The following is a 19,025-nucleotide window of genomic DNA, read 5'->3' as shown; positions in this document are numbered from 1 at the left end:
TCTAAATCAACTCAAATGATCATGTGTCTGATTAAAATTCAGCTCCTGGTCCCTTCAGCCCATAAATCAATGCCTATAAAAAAAAAAGTCAATATGGCATAAACAGTAAGTAGAGAAGAATCAATTTATCCTCCAAAATATTTCACACTTTATTTATTTAATCTTGAAAACAGCTCAGATCTTAATTGTGACACAGCTGTACAGTACCACAATGTGGAGATGATATGTATTAGAGTTGGAGGAATTGGTATATTTTGGTGGCAGGCTATGTTCCTGAGAATACTAGAAATCTACTTAAAAAAATGAACTAGAAAAAGCTGAAAACATTCAGCCAGTGAGGAAGCACGCACACAGAGGGGAATTCGGGAGGGTTTACATTTCAGGCCTTAAAACCCTCAATCTAGATGCAAACTCGCAACTGTCAGAGTAAGTCAAAGAGAGGGGATAGTGAAACACAGAAAATGAGGAAACACAACCCCATTTAAAAGACAGGATATAAAATGGAAAGAGATTCAAACTGCCACAACTGTGCACCATTTTACTAATCTATCAAATATCTTCATATCTGAATCACAGAATCCCTATACAGTGTGGAATCCGGCCATTTGGCCCATCAAGTCCACACCAACCCTCCTAAGAGCATCCAACCCAATTCCTGTAACCCTGCATTTCTCATGGCCAATCCATTTAATCTCCACATAGAGCCAGAGAGATGTACAGCTTGGAAACAGACCTTTCAGTCCAACCCGTCCATGCCGACCAGTTATCCCAACCCAATCTAGTCCCACCTGCCAGCACCTGGCCCATATCCCTCCAAACCCTTCCTATTCATATACCCATCCAAATGCCTCTTAAATGTTGCAATTGTATCAGCCTCCACCACTTCCTCTGGCAGCTCATTCCATACACGTACCACTCTCTGTGTTAAAAAGTTGCCTTGTAGGTCTCTTTTATATCTTTCCCTTCTCACCCTAAACCTATGCTCTCTAGTTCTGGACTCCCCGACCCCAAGGAAAAGGCTTTGCCTATTTATCCTATCCATGCCCTTCATAATTTTGTAAACCTCTATAAGGTCACCCCTCAGCTTCTGAAGCTCCAGGGAAAACAGCCCCAGCCTGTTCAGCCTCTCCCGAGAGCTCAAATCCACCAACCCTGGCAACATCCTTGTAAATCTTTTCTGAACCCTTTCAAGTTTCACAACATCTTTCCAATAGGAAGGAGACCAGAATTGCACACAATATTCCAACAGTGAACTAACTAATGTCCTGTACTCAATACTCTGACCAATAAAGGAAAGCATGCCAAAAACCTTCTTCACTATCCTGTCTACCTGCGACTCCACTTTCAAGGAGCTATGAACCTGCACTCCAAGGTCTCTTTGTTCAGCAACACTCCCTAGGACCTTACCGTTAAGTGTATAAGTCCTGCTAAGATTTGCTTTCCCAAAGTGCAGCACCTCACATTTATCTGAATTAAACTCCATCTGCCATTTCTCAGCCCATTGGCCCATCTGGTCAAGATCCTGTTGTAATCTGAGGTAACCCTCTTCGCTGTCCATTACACCTCCAATTTTGGTGTCATCTGCAAACTTACTAACTGTACCTCTTATGCTTGCATCCAAATCATTTACATAAATGACAAAAAGTAGAGGACCCAACACCAATCCTTGTGGCACTCCACTGGTCACAGGCCTCCAGTCTGAAAAACAACCCTCCACCACCACCATCTGTTTCTTTGGATTGTGGGAGCAAACCCACATAGACATAAGGAGGGTGTGCAAACTCCACACAGACAGACGCCTGAGGGTGGAATGAAACGTAGGTCCCTGGTGCTAACCACTGAGCCACCGTGCCACCCATTTTCCTGTCGCTTCGACATACCTCTGCACTAAATGTTTTCACCAGAAATTCTTAGTTTGGTTTACGACAGGAATGGCATTGCACTCTTGGTTTTGAATCTCACAACTTGCGCTGTAAAGAATCTTCTTATTTAAGCAACAGGAGCTGCATGCTGGGAGGGAGTGTGAATTTAACAAGAAGGTAAGTGTGAATATCCAACAAGAACTTGTGAGCTCATGAATAAGGTAAGGTATCCATACCATCACCAACAAACTGTAGGAGAGCCAGGTCAATCTGACGTTTCCAAGGTGAACTTTTCTGCAAAGCTATTCCGTAACCAGTGGTCGAAAAGACATATCCACTGCCGATTGTTACGAGTTTGCAGCCTTCATCCCGTCCTGCCATGTAATTGAGCACCGCCGCGTCATAAATGAATGCATCCAACTTTCTAAAATAAAACAAATAACATTACTGAAACAGCACTGCCAGATTTACAGGATTTGTCACAGGTTTCCCGCGGCAAGTAAACACTGCGCATTTCAGAAACAAAAACAGCTGAACTAGCAAATGAGGCATTATTAAGCTCTGGTGGGTCATATTCTCAGAGTCACAGAACCAATACAGCCATTCAGCCCATCTTTTGTCAGGTGCCCATCTACTGCCTTCTCCCCGTTCTACTTGTGTTTGCAAAATTATCAAAGTGCCTATAACATTATTGCAGTAGTTTCTTCATTATGCTGGATTATGTTGATGGAGTGATGTTCTTTGTTTAACCATACACTGTGGAACTTCACACAAAGGACAGCATGTTTCAGTCAGATACCTTTTTATAAAGTTTATCCTTGGAAGCATTTGCGTAGCATTCACATTGCTTTGAAAATCCCATTACACAGTGGAGATTTGAGGGCATCCAATACTGGCATTATGGTCATTTTAAATCAGTTTCAGACACTAAGTAACCAAAATAAACAAAGTGATGATTAATGACTTATCAGGACTATGCTGTGAAATTGTTGTGATTCGCCACATGGTGATATCCAAATTTAATATTAATTGTCATTATTCTGAGGTATTCTAATCAGTCACTGGTAACTTCATAAGAATGACTCACTGTGGCCTGTTCTTGTACCTGTCAAATAATGACTCGGATGGCACAGCAGCCACAGCATGGAAACAACCAATTTGGTCCACAGGTTCATTTCTGCATTTATGCTCCAAATGATTCTCCTCTTAACCCTCTTCGCCTAATTCCTCAACATATTCCTCCATAATTTACTTCCTTCTGTGCTTCTCCAGATTCTCTTTGAATGCACCTATGTTAATTGTCTTAACTCTTCTTGTGGTAGAAGTTTCCATGTTCAAAACATTTTCCACGTAAAGAAGCTTTTCTTTTCTTAATTCTACATTGGATTTATTAATGAATACCTTATGTCTGCCCTGGGTCTGGTTTTGTCCACGAATGAAAACACCTTCTCTGTCTCACATTCTTTCACAGCAGATTCCACCAACCTTCATCCCATGTTGTAACAGCAGGTCAGGAAAACCATCCACAGAAAAATCTGATTCACTGTTTCAATCTTTCAGCCTTTGGAACCTCCTGACTAGTGTCACATTTTTTTGTGCCAATTTTTCTAAACGCAAAATATTATATCCATCTTACCAACGCTAATTTAAATCTGCACTGCTGTAGGAACTTCAACTTTGTCTCAATTTATCTCCTCATGGTTTCTTATCTTTATAAAAACACTTTTGTATCTGCCATCCCCTCAGCCTTTGCTTCAGAGAAGCTCTTTCAATCAACTCGATTTCTCTGTTGAAATGTTGAAAGTGATGCACCAATGTCAATTGCGATAGGGTTGTTGTAATAGTAATTAGCTTTGCTACTTAACAAATAACAACATAAGATTGGAATGATATGTTATATTAAAGAAGTGTATTATGTAATATTAAAGTAATGTATAAAAATAAATATTGTTAATACCATTTTGAACTGGAGACTGGTTTGCATCAGGTAGTAAAAAATGAGGTCTGCAGATGCTGGAGATCACAGCTGCAAATGTGTTGCTGGTCAAAGCACAGCAGGCCAGGCAGCATCTCAGGAATAGAGAATTCGACGTTTCGAGCATAAGCCCTTCATCAGGAATGGATCAGTGTACTTTGGTTGAATTCTCCAGTGTTCTCTAAAACCACTGCACCTGAAAACTACACTTGCTCTGACTTCTCATGCACAGGGGACTAATGGGGAAATGAAAAGATTTAAAGTGCTTCAAGAGGTTTCAAATGCAGCCTTAGCTCTGAATTTCTACCATAGCTAGGGGTAGAATCCTGTGGAGACAATAGCAGTTTCTGCCTTCAGTTGGACATCAGTAGGAGCACTGCATCATCTTTATTCAAAAAGGCTTACCATATTTTGTGGCAATCAAAAACCCAGGGGTGAAAATCCCATCCATTCAGAGCTGCCAGTATAAAGAAGCCAGCAGCTTTGTTGTACTCAGCCGTGTTACTGTATGCCAATCTATCTAATGTTGAAAGATTGTTTCCTACAAAGGTAGTTTTATTTCCCATTTGTTTCTTAAATACTGACATGGATACCTTCTATGTACTGCCCATTACACATACACTCACACACACATACATTCACACAGACACACACACACACTCCCACACACACTCCCACACCCAAACACATACACGCACACACATGCACACTCACACACGCATACTCCACTCTCACACACATACGTACACTCACACACTCCCACACACACATGCGTGCATGCACATGCAGACACACACTCCCCCACACACACAGTCCCTTCCACACACACATACACGCACACATGCACACTCATATATGCACACTCACACATACACACTCCCACTCCTACACATGCACACTCTCACATACACACTCTCATTCCCACTCACACACATACTCACACACACATGCGTACACTCACAACCCCACACACACACATACATGCACACACATGCACACTCACACACTCCCACACAGACACAGACACATGCACACTCCCACTCCCACACAGACACACACATATGCACACTCACACATACACACTCCCACTCACATACACACACACACACACATACATACACACTCTCTCTCTCACACTCTAAGCCAACAAGTTATTTACGCTTTCATTGTATTAATCATTTTGAATTATGTCACCAAATCTTTATCTCTTCTCTATTAATGAATGTAAGCCTGGTTGTGTTGTGTATTCAGTTTATCTCATACTGGTGGAATGGGCATTAAAGAGTAATTGGTAGCTGGACCAAGGAACTACATTATAGCTATGACAATAGGATGGGAAGGTATTGGTCAAGCCATAGACTTTGGTCTGACAAATCTTACATCAAAATCCTGAGGAGTTAACAAGGAATGGTTGAGCTAATTGTTGATTTGTTTGAAAGAAAATCCCAAGGACTCAACAAGAACTGAACTGAGTGTAATTATTGGCAATTGTTCTTGTTTATCAGGTAGCCTTCGGTTGAAAGCCGCTGCGTATTGTGGTCAGGATAAAGTAATATGTTTATGTCAAGTTTATGTACTGTTATTCTATAATTTGTGGAAATAAAACAAAAATATGACTACTTCCCTGATAGATAAAAATTAAAATGAGTTCTAGAATATAAAACAAACTGATTATATTTTGGTCTTCAGGGGAAAATATTAAGCATCATATGTTATATGAATACTGAAATCTGTAATTAGGTATGTGAAGCCAAAACAAATGAAAATACATTCCTTACTGATTGTACTAATGTCAGGCAATTTGTTGAACAAACCTCATTAGAGAAATTATTGATATGTAGTCACTGATGTGTTTTTTTCCCTATGTGGTACGGTAGAGGCAATATTCCTTCCAGTGAAAATTGGGAGAATGACTGTTTCTCTTGGTAATTAATGGCTCACCAACAAATGAACTCGGAAATTGCATGTTTTCATCCAGGCATTCCTCTTGATTTCATTCGTGGGCTGTTAATTTAGTGGATCATTAATTTCAGAGATAAACAAGCATTCTCTGTAAGAAATCAGGGCTTGCTGGGGCCTTAAAATCATCCCCTTTCTGACTCAGTCAATTTCATTTTGCAGCATTGCCTGATTTGCTCTTCTTATTGCTGTGCCCTTCTCCTTTTGCGCTGTCACACCCACCTATTAAACCTACTAGGAAGAAGACTGAGGGAACAGAATAACAGTCAATGACTCCACTTAAATGGCTATTGCTAGCAGGGAAGTAAAGGGGAAAAGTTTTGTGCTCTGACATTCTGTTCTATACCATTTGGTATTGCTTTCTGATTTTGGTAGGATGAAGATGTACTCTTTGCCTTCTTTACATTAATAGCCCACCTGGTTAACAAAATTAAATACCACTTCATACACAATAAGGACGTTCAGATCCACATTGGCAGGTTGCTTTTCACCATTAAGAACTAATCATATTTTACAATACTTGACAGAAATTACAGTTCAAAATAAAGAACAGGAGAATTATTTTAAGACAACAGAACCATGAGGAGACAAGCTGAGACAAAGGTAAAGTGAGATGTGGTGAAGTGTTTCCTAATAAAATGTAACCTGAGTAAGAGACAATCAGAGAGGCCCATAACTTCGGAAACATCTGTAAACCATGAAAACTTAGCAAAGTCAAAAAATGACTTCTAAGTTAGTTACATTAAGTTGAACAATTACTTGAAATTACTTGTTCTGATATCTTTCTAGATATCAATATCATTGATTGGACAGGGTGGTGATCATCTTTATCAAGCAAACTTTTTGTCTCAAATTAAAGCAAAATACTTTAGACAGCAGGGATCTGAAATTAACATAAGAAGTGCCAAAGAACTCACCATCTGTGGGGCAAGAAACAGAGTTAACATGATCAGCGTTCTCACAAAGGGTCACTGGATTTGAAATGTTAACTCTTTTTGCTCACTGCAAATGCTGCCAGACATGTTGAGTTTTCCAGAATTCTCTGCTTTTGTTCATGTAAATATTGTTTCTTTGTCCTCGGAAGTTGCCAGACCTATTGACGCTTCTCCAGCACTTTTTGCTTGCACTTTTCTTGCGTTGGATCCTGCAGATTTTCTGAGTAGTTACAGCATTTTTTGCCCCTGTTACTTAGCACCTATAGTGTACTATGTGCTGGTTACCAATACAATAACGTGGGTATGTGAATGCTAAGTATTTGAGAGGAGCAAGTTTTGAAGTCCTTAGTAATTTTCAGGACAATGTCTACAATTGTTGCCTAAAACAGCAAATGCTAGCTAAATTACTCTTTTACTCTTAAGTAAAGTTAAAGTAATGCAAGATTCTCCTGCTCCTCGGATGCTGCCTGACCTGCTGTGCTTTTCCAGCACCACACTCATCTGCAGTCCTCACTTTCTCCTTAAAGTAAGCCCAGCAGTCAGATAGCTGTTGGGATTGTGTGATTTTAGTAGAATGAATATGGTTTTTTAAATTTATCTTTATCAAGAAACGAGAAATAAATTTAATAGTTCATTGCACAGGAGATTGCTTAGGAATTAATGACGGGAAACAAATTGGGAATAGTCCCTTTAATATTACATAGGGGAAATCCTTATCCAAACTTGGGGAGATAGCAAGAGTGTTTCCCTATCTCCATCCCTCAGAAAAATCCAGACAAAGGTTAAAAAATGTCCACCTTGACAGCATCATGTTTTAAATGGGACGAGAAACATTTTGGACAAATTATTCCACTCATTGTGTATTCCAAAATCTGTCTATCTCTTCTTTAAATCACTTCTTAAAGCTTGAATGTAGCATGGTGCCACTTAACGTGTTTGAGTTCAAGACAGACCGGTTTAGCAGAAGGCAAGAACTATCTTCAGGCATGGACTTCCAAATCACATGATTGATTATAATATTAACACTAAATCCTGCTATTCATGGTAATCATAGATATCCCGCTGACACTTAGTTATATTAGTTAAGGTTGTTCTCTATATGTGCTTCTCTCTTCTAATTAATCTATTACGCCGCTAGACTTCAACCAACCATTAACCAATACACTCACTACCTCCTCCTCCACTGTGCTATTTATGCTCAGTGATGCACAGCGCTGTGACATAATTGCAAGGTTGTTCTAGAGCCCTGAAGCCCTTGAATAGCATTAACATTTCCTCATGAGGCTCGGTACCAAATTCTGATGCTGCTTCTGTCAAAGACTTTAGGGAATGTTAATATGTTGAAAGCATAATGTAAAAGGAAGCTGTCACTGTGTGGTTGTTGTGTTTAACACTCCATGACACACAAACAATCGCTGGCCCCATTGTGCCTCAATGACACTTTAAAATATTTTTCAAAACATCTACAGAATTCTGTGAAGTTGGAAAGTGACATGCACTGCAAGATTAAGTTCTTAAATGGATTAGGAAATATTATTCTGCTGGAAATGAAAAGCAAAGTCATAAAATGGTGGTCTGAAAATATCGTAACTTTTTAATGTATTGTTGTGATCACTGTTTTAAAAGATTTCAAGGCCTTAGCACTCAGAGAACCAGAATTTGATAAATTAGATGTTGGTTTATTCAAGCCTGCAGTTAACGTGATTGCCAAATCCACGCTAACTTTAATTAGTTTTTGCTCCAATATAGGCCAGCTACCAAACAAATGAAAGATTGCTGGTGAGAAACATCCTTTCTCTGTTATCAATGTTTAACAACCCATTTTCATGTTTTATTTCGCGTTCAGAACTGTGATTATTATTATTTTCCCCTCTATACAGGTATGAATCTAAATATAATGCGTATCAGTGAGACCCAGAATACAGTGGAATAACTTTAAAATTAGACTATTGGGGGTGAAATCAGAAAGGACATTATCATACAAAAAATTGGGGAAATCTGGGAATAATGCCTCCCAACCCAAAAAAAAGTTCTCAAAAGGCTGTTGAGTTTGGGGTCAATTGTAAACTTCAAAACTAAGATTGACAGATTTATGTAAGGCAAGAAGATTGATAGTTTTTTTTAGATTAGATTAGATTACTTACAGTGTGGAAACAGGCCCTTCGGCCCAACAAGTCCACACCGACTCGCAACCCACCCATACCCCTACATTTACCCCTTACGTAACACTACGGGCAATTTAGCATGGCCAATTCACCTGACCCGCACATCTTTAGACTGTGGGAGGAAACCGGAGCACCCAGAGGAAACCCACGCAGACACGGGGAGAATGTGCAAACTCCACACAGTCAGTCGCCTGAGTCGGGAATTGAACCCGGGTCTCAGGCGCTGTGAGGCAGCAGTGCTAACCATTGTGCCACCGTTAGATCAAAGGAGTTAAGATATACATTATTGCCATCAAATTGAATGGCAGAACTGAAACAAAGGATTCAGCAACCTACTCCAGAGTCTATGTCCATCACTCTAGCATCACTGGCATCACTAAGGTGGCAGAGTGTCTCAGTGGTTCACACTGCTGCCTCAGAGTGCCAAGAACGCGGGTTCAATTCCAGCCTTGGGTGACTTGTAGAGTTTGCACACACTTCTCGTGTCCACACAGGTTTTCTCTGAGTACTCTGGTTTCCTCCCACAGTCCACGGATGTAGAGCTTAAGTGGATTGGCTGTAGTGTCAAATAATGTGTGGGTTGGGTGAATTGGCCATGGGAACTACAGGGTTACAGATATAGGATAGGGGAATGGGTCAGGGTGGGATGCTGTTTGAAGGGTTGGTGTGGACTCAACAGGCCAAATGGCCTCTTATCACATTGTAGGGATACTATAATTCTATGATGTGCCATCTAGGTGGATTAAAAGGGTAACAGGGATAGAGTTGGAGCCTAGGTCTGTGTAGGATGCTGTTTGGAGGGTTGGTGCTGACCCAATGGGCCAAATGGCCTCTTTCCACATTATACCAATACTATGATCTTATTAATGATCCTATTAAGTTTAACTTAATCTTCCAGAATGCAGAACATATGCTGAATCAAATAAGATGCCAGGCTAGAGGGTCAATTTAATTTTACAACCAATATGTCCAAATTATTGCTGGTATATTAAAAAGTGCTCTCACTAAACATTTCAATGCATTCAGAACTTATCAGTCAATCTGCTGTTGGTTTACAGTAGAGGCCCATTTACTGCAGATGATTCTCATTTTTACTGTTCCTCAGATAGAAGTAAATCAAAAGCTTGGGATGTTTTTAGCAAAATGATACAGCACTTTCTTCAAGACGAAACTGGACCAGACATAGTAGAATGAGAGCAGAGAATACTTCCACAGGACCCAGGACAGAGAAGAGACTGGGAAAGCAAAATCAAGGAGAGATGAGGTTAATTTAAGAAAAGGGCAGAAATTAATGACAAAACCAGACAGGAGCAATAAAGCAGCTGAAGTCAATGATTTGCGAAGGAGGCAAAAGTGGAGAGTAAAATATGCAAAGGAAATTCAGCACAGAGATAAATCTGAAGAAAGTGGAGCAGGACAGCAGAGACAGACTGGACAGAGGATGATACATTGGGCATGAGAGGGCTATTAGAGAAAGGGTGAATGTGATACATGAGAGAATCAGTGAAAAAGAAAAGCCACAGGGATTAGAAAGGGTTGGAATTGAGAAGAGTGAAGAAGCAGGCTTTGAAAAGAAAGCAGAAACACAATTTTGAAAGAGACAAGACAGAGAAATGTAGACACAGGAAGCATGCAGAGGTTCACATCAGAACGATACAGAGACACAAACACACAAAGACAGAAGATATCTTAATCAATATTAAATACCTAAGACCCTAAGACTTTGGAGTAAAAGGTGAATTAGCCTACTGAGTCTGCCATTCAGTGGGATCATGCTGATAACTCTGAATTCCATTTCCCTGCTTTATCCCCAACCTTTTATTCCATTACAGATTTAGAATTTGTCTTGAATGTACTTGACGACATAGCCTCAACAGAATTTGTGGTAAAGAATTTCACAGATTCACTACTCTCTGAGGAAGAAACTCATCCCCATCTCTGTTATAAATGTGTCACCTCTGATTCTGAAATTATGCCCTCTGGTCCTGGACTCTTCCACTAGAGAAACAACCTCTCTATATTTAGCCTGTCAAGTCCCCTGAGAATCTTGTATGTTTCAATAAGATTGCCTTTCATTCTTCTACACTCCAATGATTACAAGCCCAACCTACTCAATGTATTCTCACAAGACAGTTTCTTCTTAACCTGTTATCAGGAGAAAGTGAGGACTGCAGATGCTGGAGATCAGAGTCAAAAAGTGTGGCGCTGGAAAAGCACAGTAGGTCAGCCCAGCAAACCTTCTTTAGATTGCCCCCAATCCCAAAGTATCTTTCCTAAGTTGAGGAGCCCAAAATATTCACTGTATTCCAGCTGTGCTCTCACCACTGCTTTGTATATTTTTGGCAAAACTTCCCTACTTTTGTACTTCAGTCCCTTTGAAACAAAGGCCAACATTTCATTTGCCTTTCCTATTACCAATTGGATTTGGATGCCAGCTTTTTGTGATGCATGCATGAGGACTTCCAAATCCCTGTGCTGTAACGTTCTGCAGTCTTTCTCCATTTAAATAATATTCAGCTCCTCTACTCATCTTTCCAAAGTGCAAAACCACACCCATTTCTACATTATATTCCATCTGCCAAGTTTTCGCCCACTTACTTAACCTGTTTATATCCTTCTGCAAACTCTTTATGGCATCTTCACCACTTGCCTTTTCACCTATTTTCATGTCATCTGCAAACTTGGCTACAGTATACTCACTTTCCTCATCTAAACCATCGATACATTTGTAAATAACTGTGGACCCAGGCGCTGATCCTTGTAGCACTCTGCTAGTTACAAATTTCTATCCTGAAAATGCCTGCCTTATCCCAACTCTCTGTCTTCTATTATTCATTTATTTTAATGAGCACACGTTATCAAATGAAACAGGCCCCAAGTAGAGCGGTAAATCTGTGGTAACCTGTTACAGGATTTAGAAAAATGTGTCTTTGCTTGTCAGCAGTTGCTGCCACTTCCCAAGATTTAATGTCAGTTGGAAATGTTAATGTTGGTAAGGAAACCAGTGAGATTTCAACAGAGCCTCCTCTGTCATGTTTTTATTGAGATGTATTAATGGTATTTGATTAATTCATTACGTTGAGCAATATCATTTGGTTTGAGCAGAAATCTTTCCAGGACTGATGGTGTCTTCAGAAGGTGACATTATTTGGCTGATTAGGCAATCGAGTGCTCCCATGAAGTGCAAACAGAACAATTGCATGCCAACAGCCTGTAGATTCTATTAAAGCTAATGGACAGAAAAATCACAGGGTGCAAGCCTGTGATTACCTAACTTCCAGAAGCTGCTGGGAAGACCCTTGCTGGGAGAACCCATTCACACAATGAGCTTGACTAAATACTTGAGAATTTACTTTCATTGTGTTTTTTTTTAATGCTCTCATTGTGTATTGCCGTATCTGCTGTCATTTTGTTAGTGGGGCACTCCAGTCTTTGGTCAATAGTTGTAATTCCCATTGACAACTCGAGCACTAAACAAAATTCAAGTGGCTATCCAAAGCCAGACTGAGGGAGTGCTGCAGGGTTGGACATGCTGTCCCTTAGATGAGCTGGTAAACCAAGGCCCTTAATTGTCATCCAAGGTAAATGTAAGGGTAGATGCGGAGAGGATGTCTCCTTTCAAGGGGGAGTCTCGAACTAAGGCTCACTGTTTACAAATCAGAGGTTGCCCATTACAAAGAGAATTGAAACAAAATTCTTTTTTTCTCAGAGGGTCATGAGTCTTTGGAACCATCATCTTGAAAGGACAGTAGAAACAGAGTTCTTAAAGATTTTTAAGGTGGCTGTGAATAGATTCTGGATGAAAGAAAGGTGCTGAAAGGTCATCGGGGGATGGGGTTGGGGGCAGGCAGAGAATGTGGATTTGAGGCTACAATGAGATCAGCCATGATCTTGTTGAGCAGCAGAATAGACCGAAAGTGCTGAATGGTCTCCTGCTGCGGATTCATACATTTGTATCATATAAAAGATCCCATTTAAAAAGGAGCAGGAGTTTTACCCTTGGTGTCCTGGCCAAGCAACAATACAAGAAGATGAACTGGTCATTATCGCACTGCTGTGTGTTGGGTAGGCATTGGCTACTGGCTACTGTGGAGAACTACACATTCATGTTCACTTTGGAGCATGCATGCACATGGTTCCAGACACAATAAATCTGTCATGTGATTTTGAACAAGGGTTCAGTGTTGGGAAGAGAGGACAGGATATGGGGAAAGTTGTGCGGGGGTGGCATTACAGCAGACTATACACTTCAAAAGTACCTCTTTGGCTGTTGGGACTGGTCATGAAAAGTGCTGTATGAATGCAGGCCGTTTTTTTTACTTCATTTCTGAAGGGTTTAACCAGCAGAGTCAGTCAGTAGCAGCCTAGCCCTGGGGTCATGTCTCATTCTAAGATACGAACCCAGCGATCACAGCTGACACTCTTGCGTAGTACTGGGGAAGTGCCAGACTGTCAGAAGTGCCATCCCTTGGAATTAAACAGTTTAAAAGGGTTTTGAAGTTTGCTGATTACTCCTTAGTACATCACTCAGATCTTGGTCAAGTGCATGCAGACTCATGCATCAGTCTGGACAGCGAACAGCTACCCAAATCACAGCAGAGACTGATCCAGTTCAAATCTGACATTCATGTGAGTGTCCCATTGTCAGGAGCAGGGTCTCCCACTCTGGGTATTCCCGGGAGACATTCAGACCATTTGGCAGCTGGAACTTCCCTAGTCAATGGGACTAGGTTCCTGAATGGGGGTGGGAGTGGGCCATTTTAATCCAGGGTTGTACTCAATATTCTATCCATCAGTTTGTTGACAACATTTTTTTTTAAAAAGATCATCGATGACAGGATTTTCATAAATGTCCTAAGTCAGTTTAACTTTAATCACTGAGAAGACATGCACTCCAGGGTCTATATAAATTCTTTCACAGATTAGATATTCTAAGTAGCTGTGTAGTTAGACTAATATCATGCTGTAATTTAAAAACCCAAGGGTTCTTTATAGAACCTGTTGGGATGACTATAGCTCACAGCACAGTGTGTGTCTCACTAGAGTATGCTAGTGCTTAAGGTTATTAATGAGTTCAGTCTATCCCACTTAGCTAACAATTTATCATGCAATGCACTTGAATACTAGCCAAGAAGATGAGATAATGGCTTTGTTCTGTCGAGTGCATCTGCACCAAACACAAGATATTCCCCTTTATCAAACTGGCCCCAATACATCGGAATTCTGAATTTCAATCAGAAATTCCATCTTGAAAGCAGGAAATTGAAAGTGCATCTAACCATAAAATGTAGACAACAATAGTTGGCTCCAGGACTAACCTGATGCTTCTTGATATAACCAGATGGATGACTGAACAGCCATTGAGATTTATGTGCCGCATTCTGGGCCTGCAATGCAGTACGCACCGTGGGATAGGACTGCCATTTATCTCAAGCTTAAGTGTCATTGCTTCAAAATTTATGTGGTAAGCTATCATGTGGAAAAAGACCATCGGGATTGCACATCAGCCTGTAACACCAACCTATTATTTCATCGTTATGTCGGGCAGGATAAATACCCTGTATGGTGTGCGCCACCATATGCCAAAAACTGAGATCAAATTTTAATCAAACAATTTATAGCAAGCAGGTTTAAGATGTCATTATAAGTGGTGCGTCTGGAAAATTCCCTTCCACCATTCTCACCTGAACTCCTGAGACATGTTCAGAATTTTCACAGAATTAATCATTAGCTTTTGAGGCAATGGGCAATTGGGTTTCTGTCTCTCCCACTTAGATCATTGACAGCCTTTACACAGTAACCCCTAAGAGAATGAGATTGCCATAAGGAGTTACAGTGGAATTTTCCAGAATTTATATTTTCCTTGGACCTCAGTGGATCACATGACTGCAGCTAAGGGGCTGATAAAGGGGGCAAGAACCATTTGACATAATGAGTTGGCAAACATGGCATAGTGCAGAGCCAATGGTCTTGCTACAAAATCAGAAATTCAGAATGAAGGGTCACTGAACCCAAAATGTTAACTCTGCTTTTTCTCCACAGATGTTGCTACACCTGCTCCATTTTTCCAGCAATTTCTGATTCTATTTCAGATTTCCAGCATCTACAATTCTTCGGGGGTTTTTTTGATAATTCTGCTGCTCTTTATCGGGCTTTCAATTCAATACCCTAACTGCAAAGTGCACCTCTTAGTCTGACCAGTGCCTTTGGAAACCTTCACAAAGTCAGGATTTTGCACAACTTCAAACTTCAATCTCTTTTTGGGATGATTTAGGGTATAAGAAAACCAAAATCTTCAGTGTAAAAAGATGCTGAATGTGCAGTGTTTTGATTTCATGTATGTTTCATTTGTTAATGTGATCTCTTGTAGGAAGGAAGTACGGAAGCAAACTACATGAAATGGCCATAATCTTCCAATCTGCTTGATATACAGGATGATGCCAGAATACTGGAGAATTATGATTGTTACACCCTTGCTCAGTCAAGGCTGGAAGGATAAACCTAACAAACACAAGCCAATCATTTTCACTTCGGTTTCTGGGAAGCTATCAGAAATCATAATTTGGACTAAATTCACAGTTGGACAATTAAAGAAAACTAGAATGGAATTGTTACAAATTGTACAAATGATGTTCAATGAAATAGACTGAGTTTTTGGTGAGACAAATCAGAAGGTTGATGAGGCCTATGTGGTTGAAGTGATATCTACAGACTCCCGAGAAGCATTTGAGAAAGTGCCACATAAAAGGCTTGCCAGTAAAGCTGAACATCATTCAATAAAAAAAGATGAGATAATGGCTCTATTCTGTAACATGCATCTGTACAGAGCACAGGATATTCCCGTTTACCAAACTGGTCCCGATACATTGAAATTCTCACGGTGGAATTTTAATCAGAAATTCCATCTTGAAAGCCGAAAATCGAAAGTGTATCCATCTGTGGAAGGTAGACAATAATAGTTGGTTCTAGGACTAACCTGATGCTTCTTGATGGATGACTGAACACTTTGCGGTTACTGAGACTGATGTGCTGCATTCTGGGACAGGACAGCCATAAGTAACGTGGAAACAAAAGTGGCTAAGTTACAGAGAATGGAGAGTAGCAGTGAAAAGCCTTTTCAGACTGGAGGAAGATACATAGTGAAGATCCCAAGTGCCTGGACCCCTGCTTTTTGTGATCTACATTAATGACTTAAACTTGGGCATCCAGGATTTCAATTTCAAAATCTGCAGACGGCATAAACCTTGGCGGGATTGTTAGCATCTATTCATCTTGGGAGCTGATGGTCTGTGTCCAGGGTATATGTTACCTCTGGATTGAACATTTTCTAATGGAATCATGGAGGCTGACTCATCACTGGCAGTCCCTTCCACAGCAATCACAAATAAATAGCATTGGGCTGAGATTGACAAAGAGTTTTCCTTCTGCCAGGGTCTCTTTCTCTGCCATTTGATCTTTTTTTAAACCTCTCCTTGTTCCATGCTCTTCCAAACGGTTTGACTCCATGCACTTTGATCACAGCAAGAACTTCCCATGCATCGATTTCAATCCTGGTCAACTTTAGTTCACATATGCAGGCATTCTTCTATTGCAGACACAGACAACCCCATGGTTTCTGGCTGATAGCAAGCTTGCATAGAGCGCTAACTTAGGAAAGTGGTCTTCGATAGATATATAGAGTCATACAGCACAGAAACAGACCCTTGCATCCAACCCATCCTTGCTGAACATAATCCCAAACTAAGCTACACCCACCAGCCTATTCTTGGTCGTTCCAAACCTTTCCTATTCATGTACTTATCTCAATGTCTTTAAATGTTGTAACTGATTAGATTCCCTTCAGTGTGGAAACAAGCCCTTCGACCCAACAAGTCCACAGCAACACTCCTAAGAGTAACCCACTCAGATCCATTCCCTATATTTATCCCTGATTAATGCACCTAACTATGGGCAATTTAGCATGGCCAATTCACCTGACCTGCACATCTTTGGACTGTTGGAGGAAAATGGAGCACCAGAGGAAACCCACACAGACACAGGGAGAATGTACAAACCCCACACAGACAGTCGCCCTAGGCAGGAACTGAACCCGGCGCTGTGAGGCAACAGTGCTAACCGCTGTGTTACCGTGCTGTCCCCCACATTAGCACTTCCTTAGGCAATTCATTTCACATGTGAACTACTCTCTGTGTAAAACATTTGCCCCTCGTGTCTTTTTCAAATCTCTCTCCTCGCACCTTAAAAATATGTCTCCTGGTTTTGAAATCCCCCATCCTAGGGAAAAAAAACACCTACCATTAACCTTATCTATACCCCTCATGATTTTATAAAACCTCTACAAGGTCACCTTTCAACCTCCTACACTCCAGTGAGAAAAGTCCCAGCCTATGCAGCCTTTCTTTATAACTCAAACCTTCCATACCCAGCGATATCCCAGCAAATCTCTTCTGAACCCTCTTCCACTTAATATCGTTCCTACAGCAGTGTTCCCGAAGCAGCCTCACCAATGCCCTATACAACCTCAACATGACTTCCCATGATCTGACACACATGACCCAGCCAGAAGAGACGTCACCAACCCAAGAAGCTAAATATGCTCAGAATTCCAAAGCACTAATGTACTGAACAGTGGGATTTCAGTGATGGTAATGCTGTCGAATGTCAAGCAGCAATGTTTAGATTTTCTCTTGTTGAAGATGCCCAATGCCTGGCACTTGTGTGGCACAAATGCTCATTGGCATTTTTGGGTCTAGATAGTGCCCAAATCCAGCAATATCTGTTCATGGACTGCTCCAGTATTTAAAGAATCATGACTCTTTAATCATGACTCTTTGTTTAATCATCAGCAAACATCCCCAACAAACCACCAATCCTTATGTTTGGAGGAAGGTCATTGATGAAGCAGCTGAAGGTAATTGGACTTGTGGGCACTACCCTGAGGAAGGTTCCATCGCCACTAGCCAGTAATTTGCCAGGAGATCTGTCCCTAATGTGGTGAAGATTTCAAACCTGAATGAACCGTGCTTCATTGAAGGGTGGTGACAGATGAGGAAATATAACATGGGGTCAGTCACATCTGCTGATTCCTGCCCTTGATAGAAAATGTGCAACCCTGGATAGGATGAACGACAGCAGCTTCAGTATGAAGGGCAATGTGTGCTGCTCCCCAATTTTCTTTGCAAATCAGTCCCAACCCCCATTAAGCCCCTAACCAGAAATAGGACAAAAATTGGCTAATCATTCTCTTAGTCGGGAGTGTGGTGCTGGAAAAGTAGAGCAGGTCAGGCATCATCTGAGGAGCAGGAAAATCGACATTTCGGGTGTAAGTCCTTCAGCCCGAAACGTTGATTCTCCTGCTCCTCAGATGCTGCCTGACCAGCTGTGCTTTTCCAGCACCACACTCTCGACTCTGATCTCCAGCATCTGCAGTCCTCACTTTCTCCAACTCATTCGCTTAGCTGACAAATGCCTGAGGAACCAAGGGATTACTGGTATCCGTGATATTGCACTCCAGCATGAGTTAATATTTTCATCCCTGTGTATGTAACTTATTCCTCCTAACTCATTCTCTGGTGAAGAAATGACAAATGCTTTCAATACAGTTGGTGTTTAGCAGGACTCAAGCTTAAAAAGAGGGTTCTATTACCCTAACAATACGCAGAGGTTAGCAGAAAATTCAGGTTTTGATTCATATTGATTACCAATAAAATAAGCTCTGTTTGGAAAGCAATAGTCAGCATATATCCCAGACAAACAGGCAATTTGGATTAGTGTGGGATGTGATCTCTAAACTAAATTAATTTATTTTAAATAGCATTTTTCAATTCGATGGTATGTTTCAGATCAGAATAAATCCAGTCTTAGCAAATACAGAGCATGAAATGGCTGTAAAGGAATAAGCTGTCAAACATGCCTCCCAAGGCAATTTGAAATAATTGCCACCTTTATAAGGAGAGAGAATTTCCCTTAATCATTCATCCATTTTCAGAATAAGACTGTTTTTGAAATCAGCAGCTTTAAGTGTTACAAGCTGAGGCATTATACAGACTAGATTGATAGTAGAAGTTTAATCGACTCTTATTGCAAGAGGATTTAAGTCCAAACTCCAACTTCATCTGTGAGACTTACA

General features: G+C 40.7%; 1 protein-coding gene across 1 annotated transcript in view; it reads right to left on the bottom strand.

The window, feature by feature from the left end:
* The window catches only part of grin2aa (glutamate receptor, ionotropic, N-methyl D-aspartate 2A, a), a 284,779-nt gene that overhangs the window by 36,579 nt on the left and 229,175 nt on the right, over positions 1 to 19,025 (bottom strand). The window contains exon 10 of the mRNA XM_060840947.1: positions 2,099 to 2,286. Coding sequence (XP_060696930.1) covers positions 2,099 to 2,286 — 188 coding nt within the window. The remainder of the gene's footprint in view (positions 1 to 2,098; positions 2,287 to 19,025) is intronic.

The sequence above is a fragment of the Hemiscyllium ocellatum genome, chromosome 20 (genome assembly GCF_020745735.1).
Source record: "Hemiscyllium ocellatum isolate sHemOce1 chromosome 20, sHemOce1.pat.X.cur, whole genome shotgun sequence".
NCBI lineage: Eukaryota > Metazoa > Chordata > Chondrichthyes > Orectolobiformes > Hemiscylliidae > Hemiscyllium > Hemiscyllium ocellatum.
The sequence above is the reverse complement of the archived record's forward strand: the minus strand, read 5'-3'. Positions and strand labels throughout refer to the sequence as shown.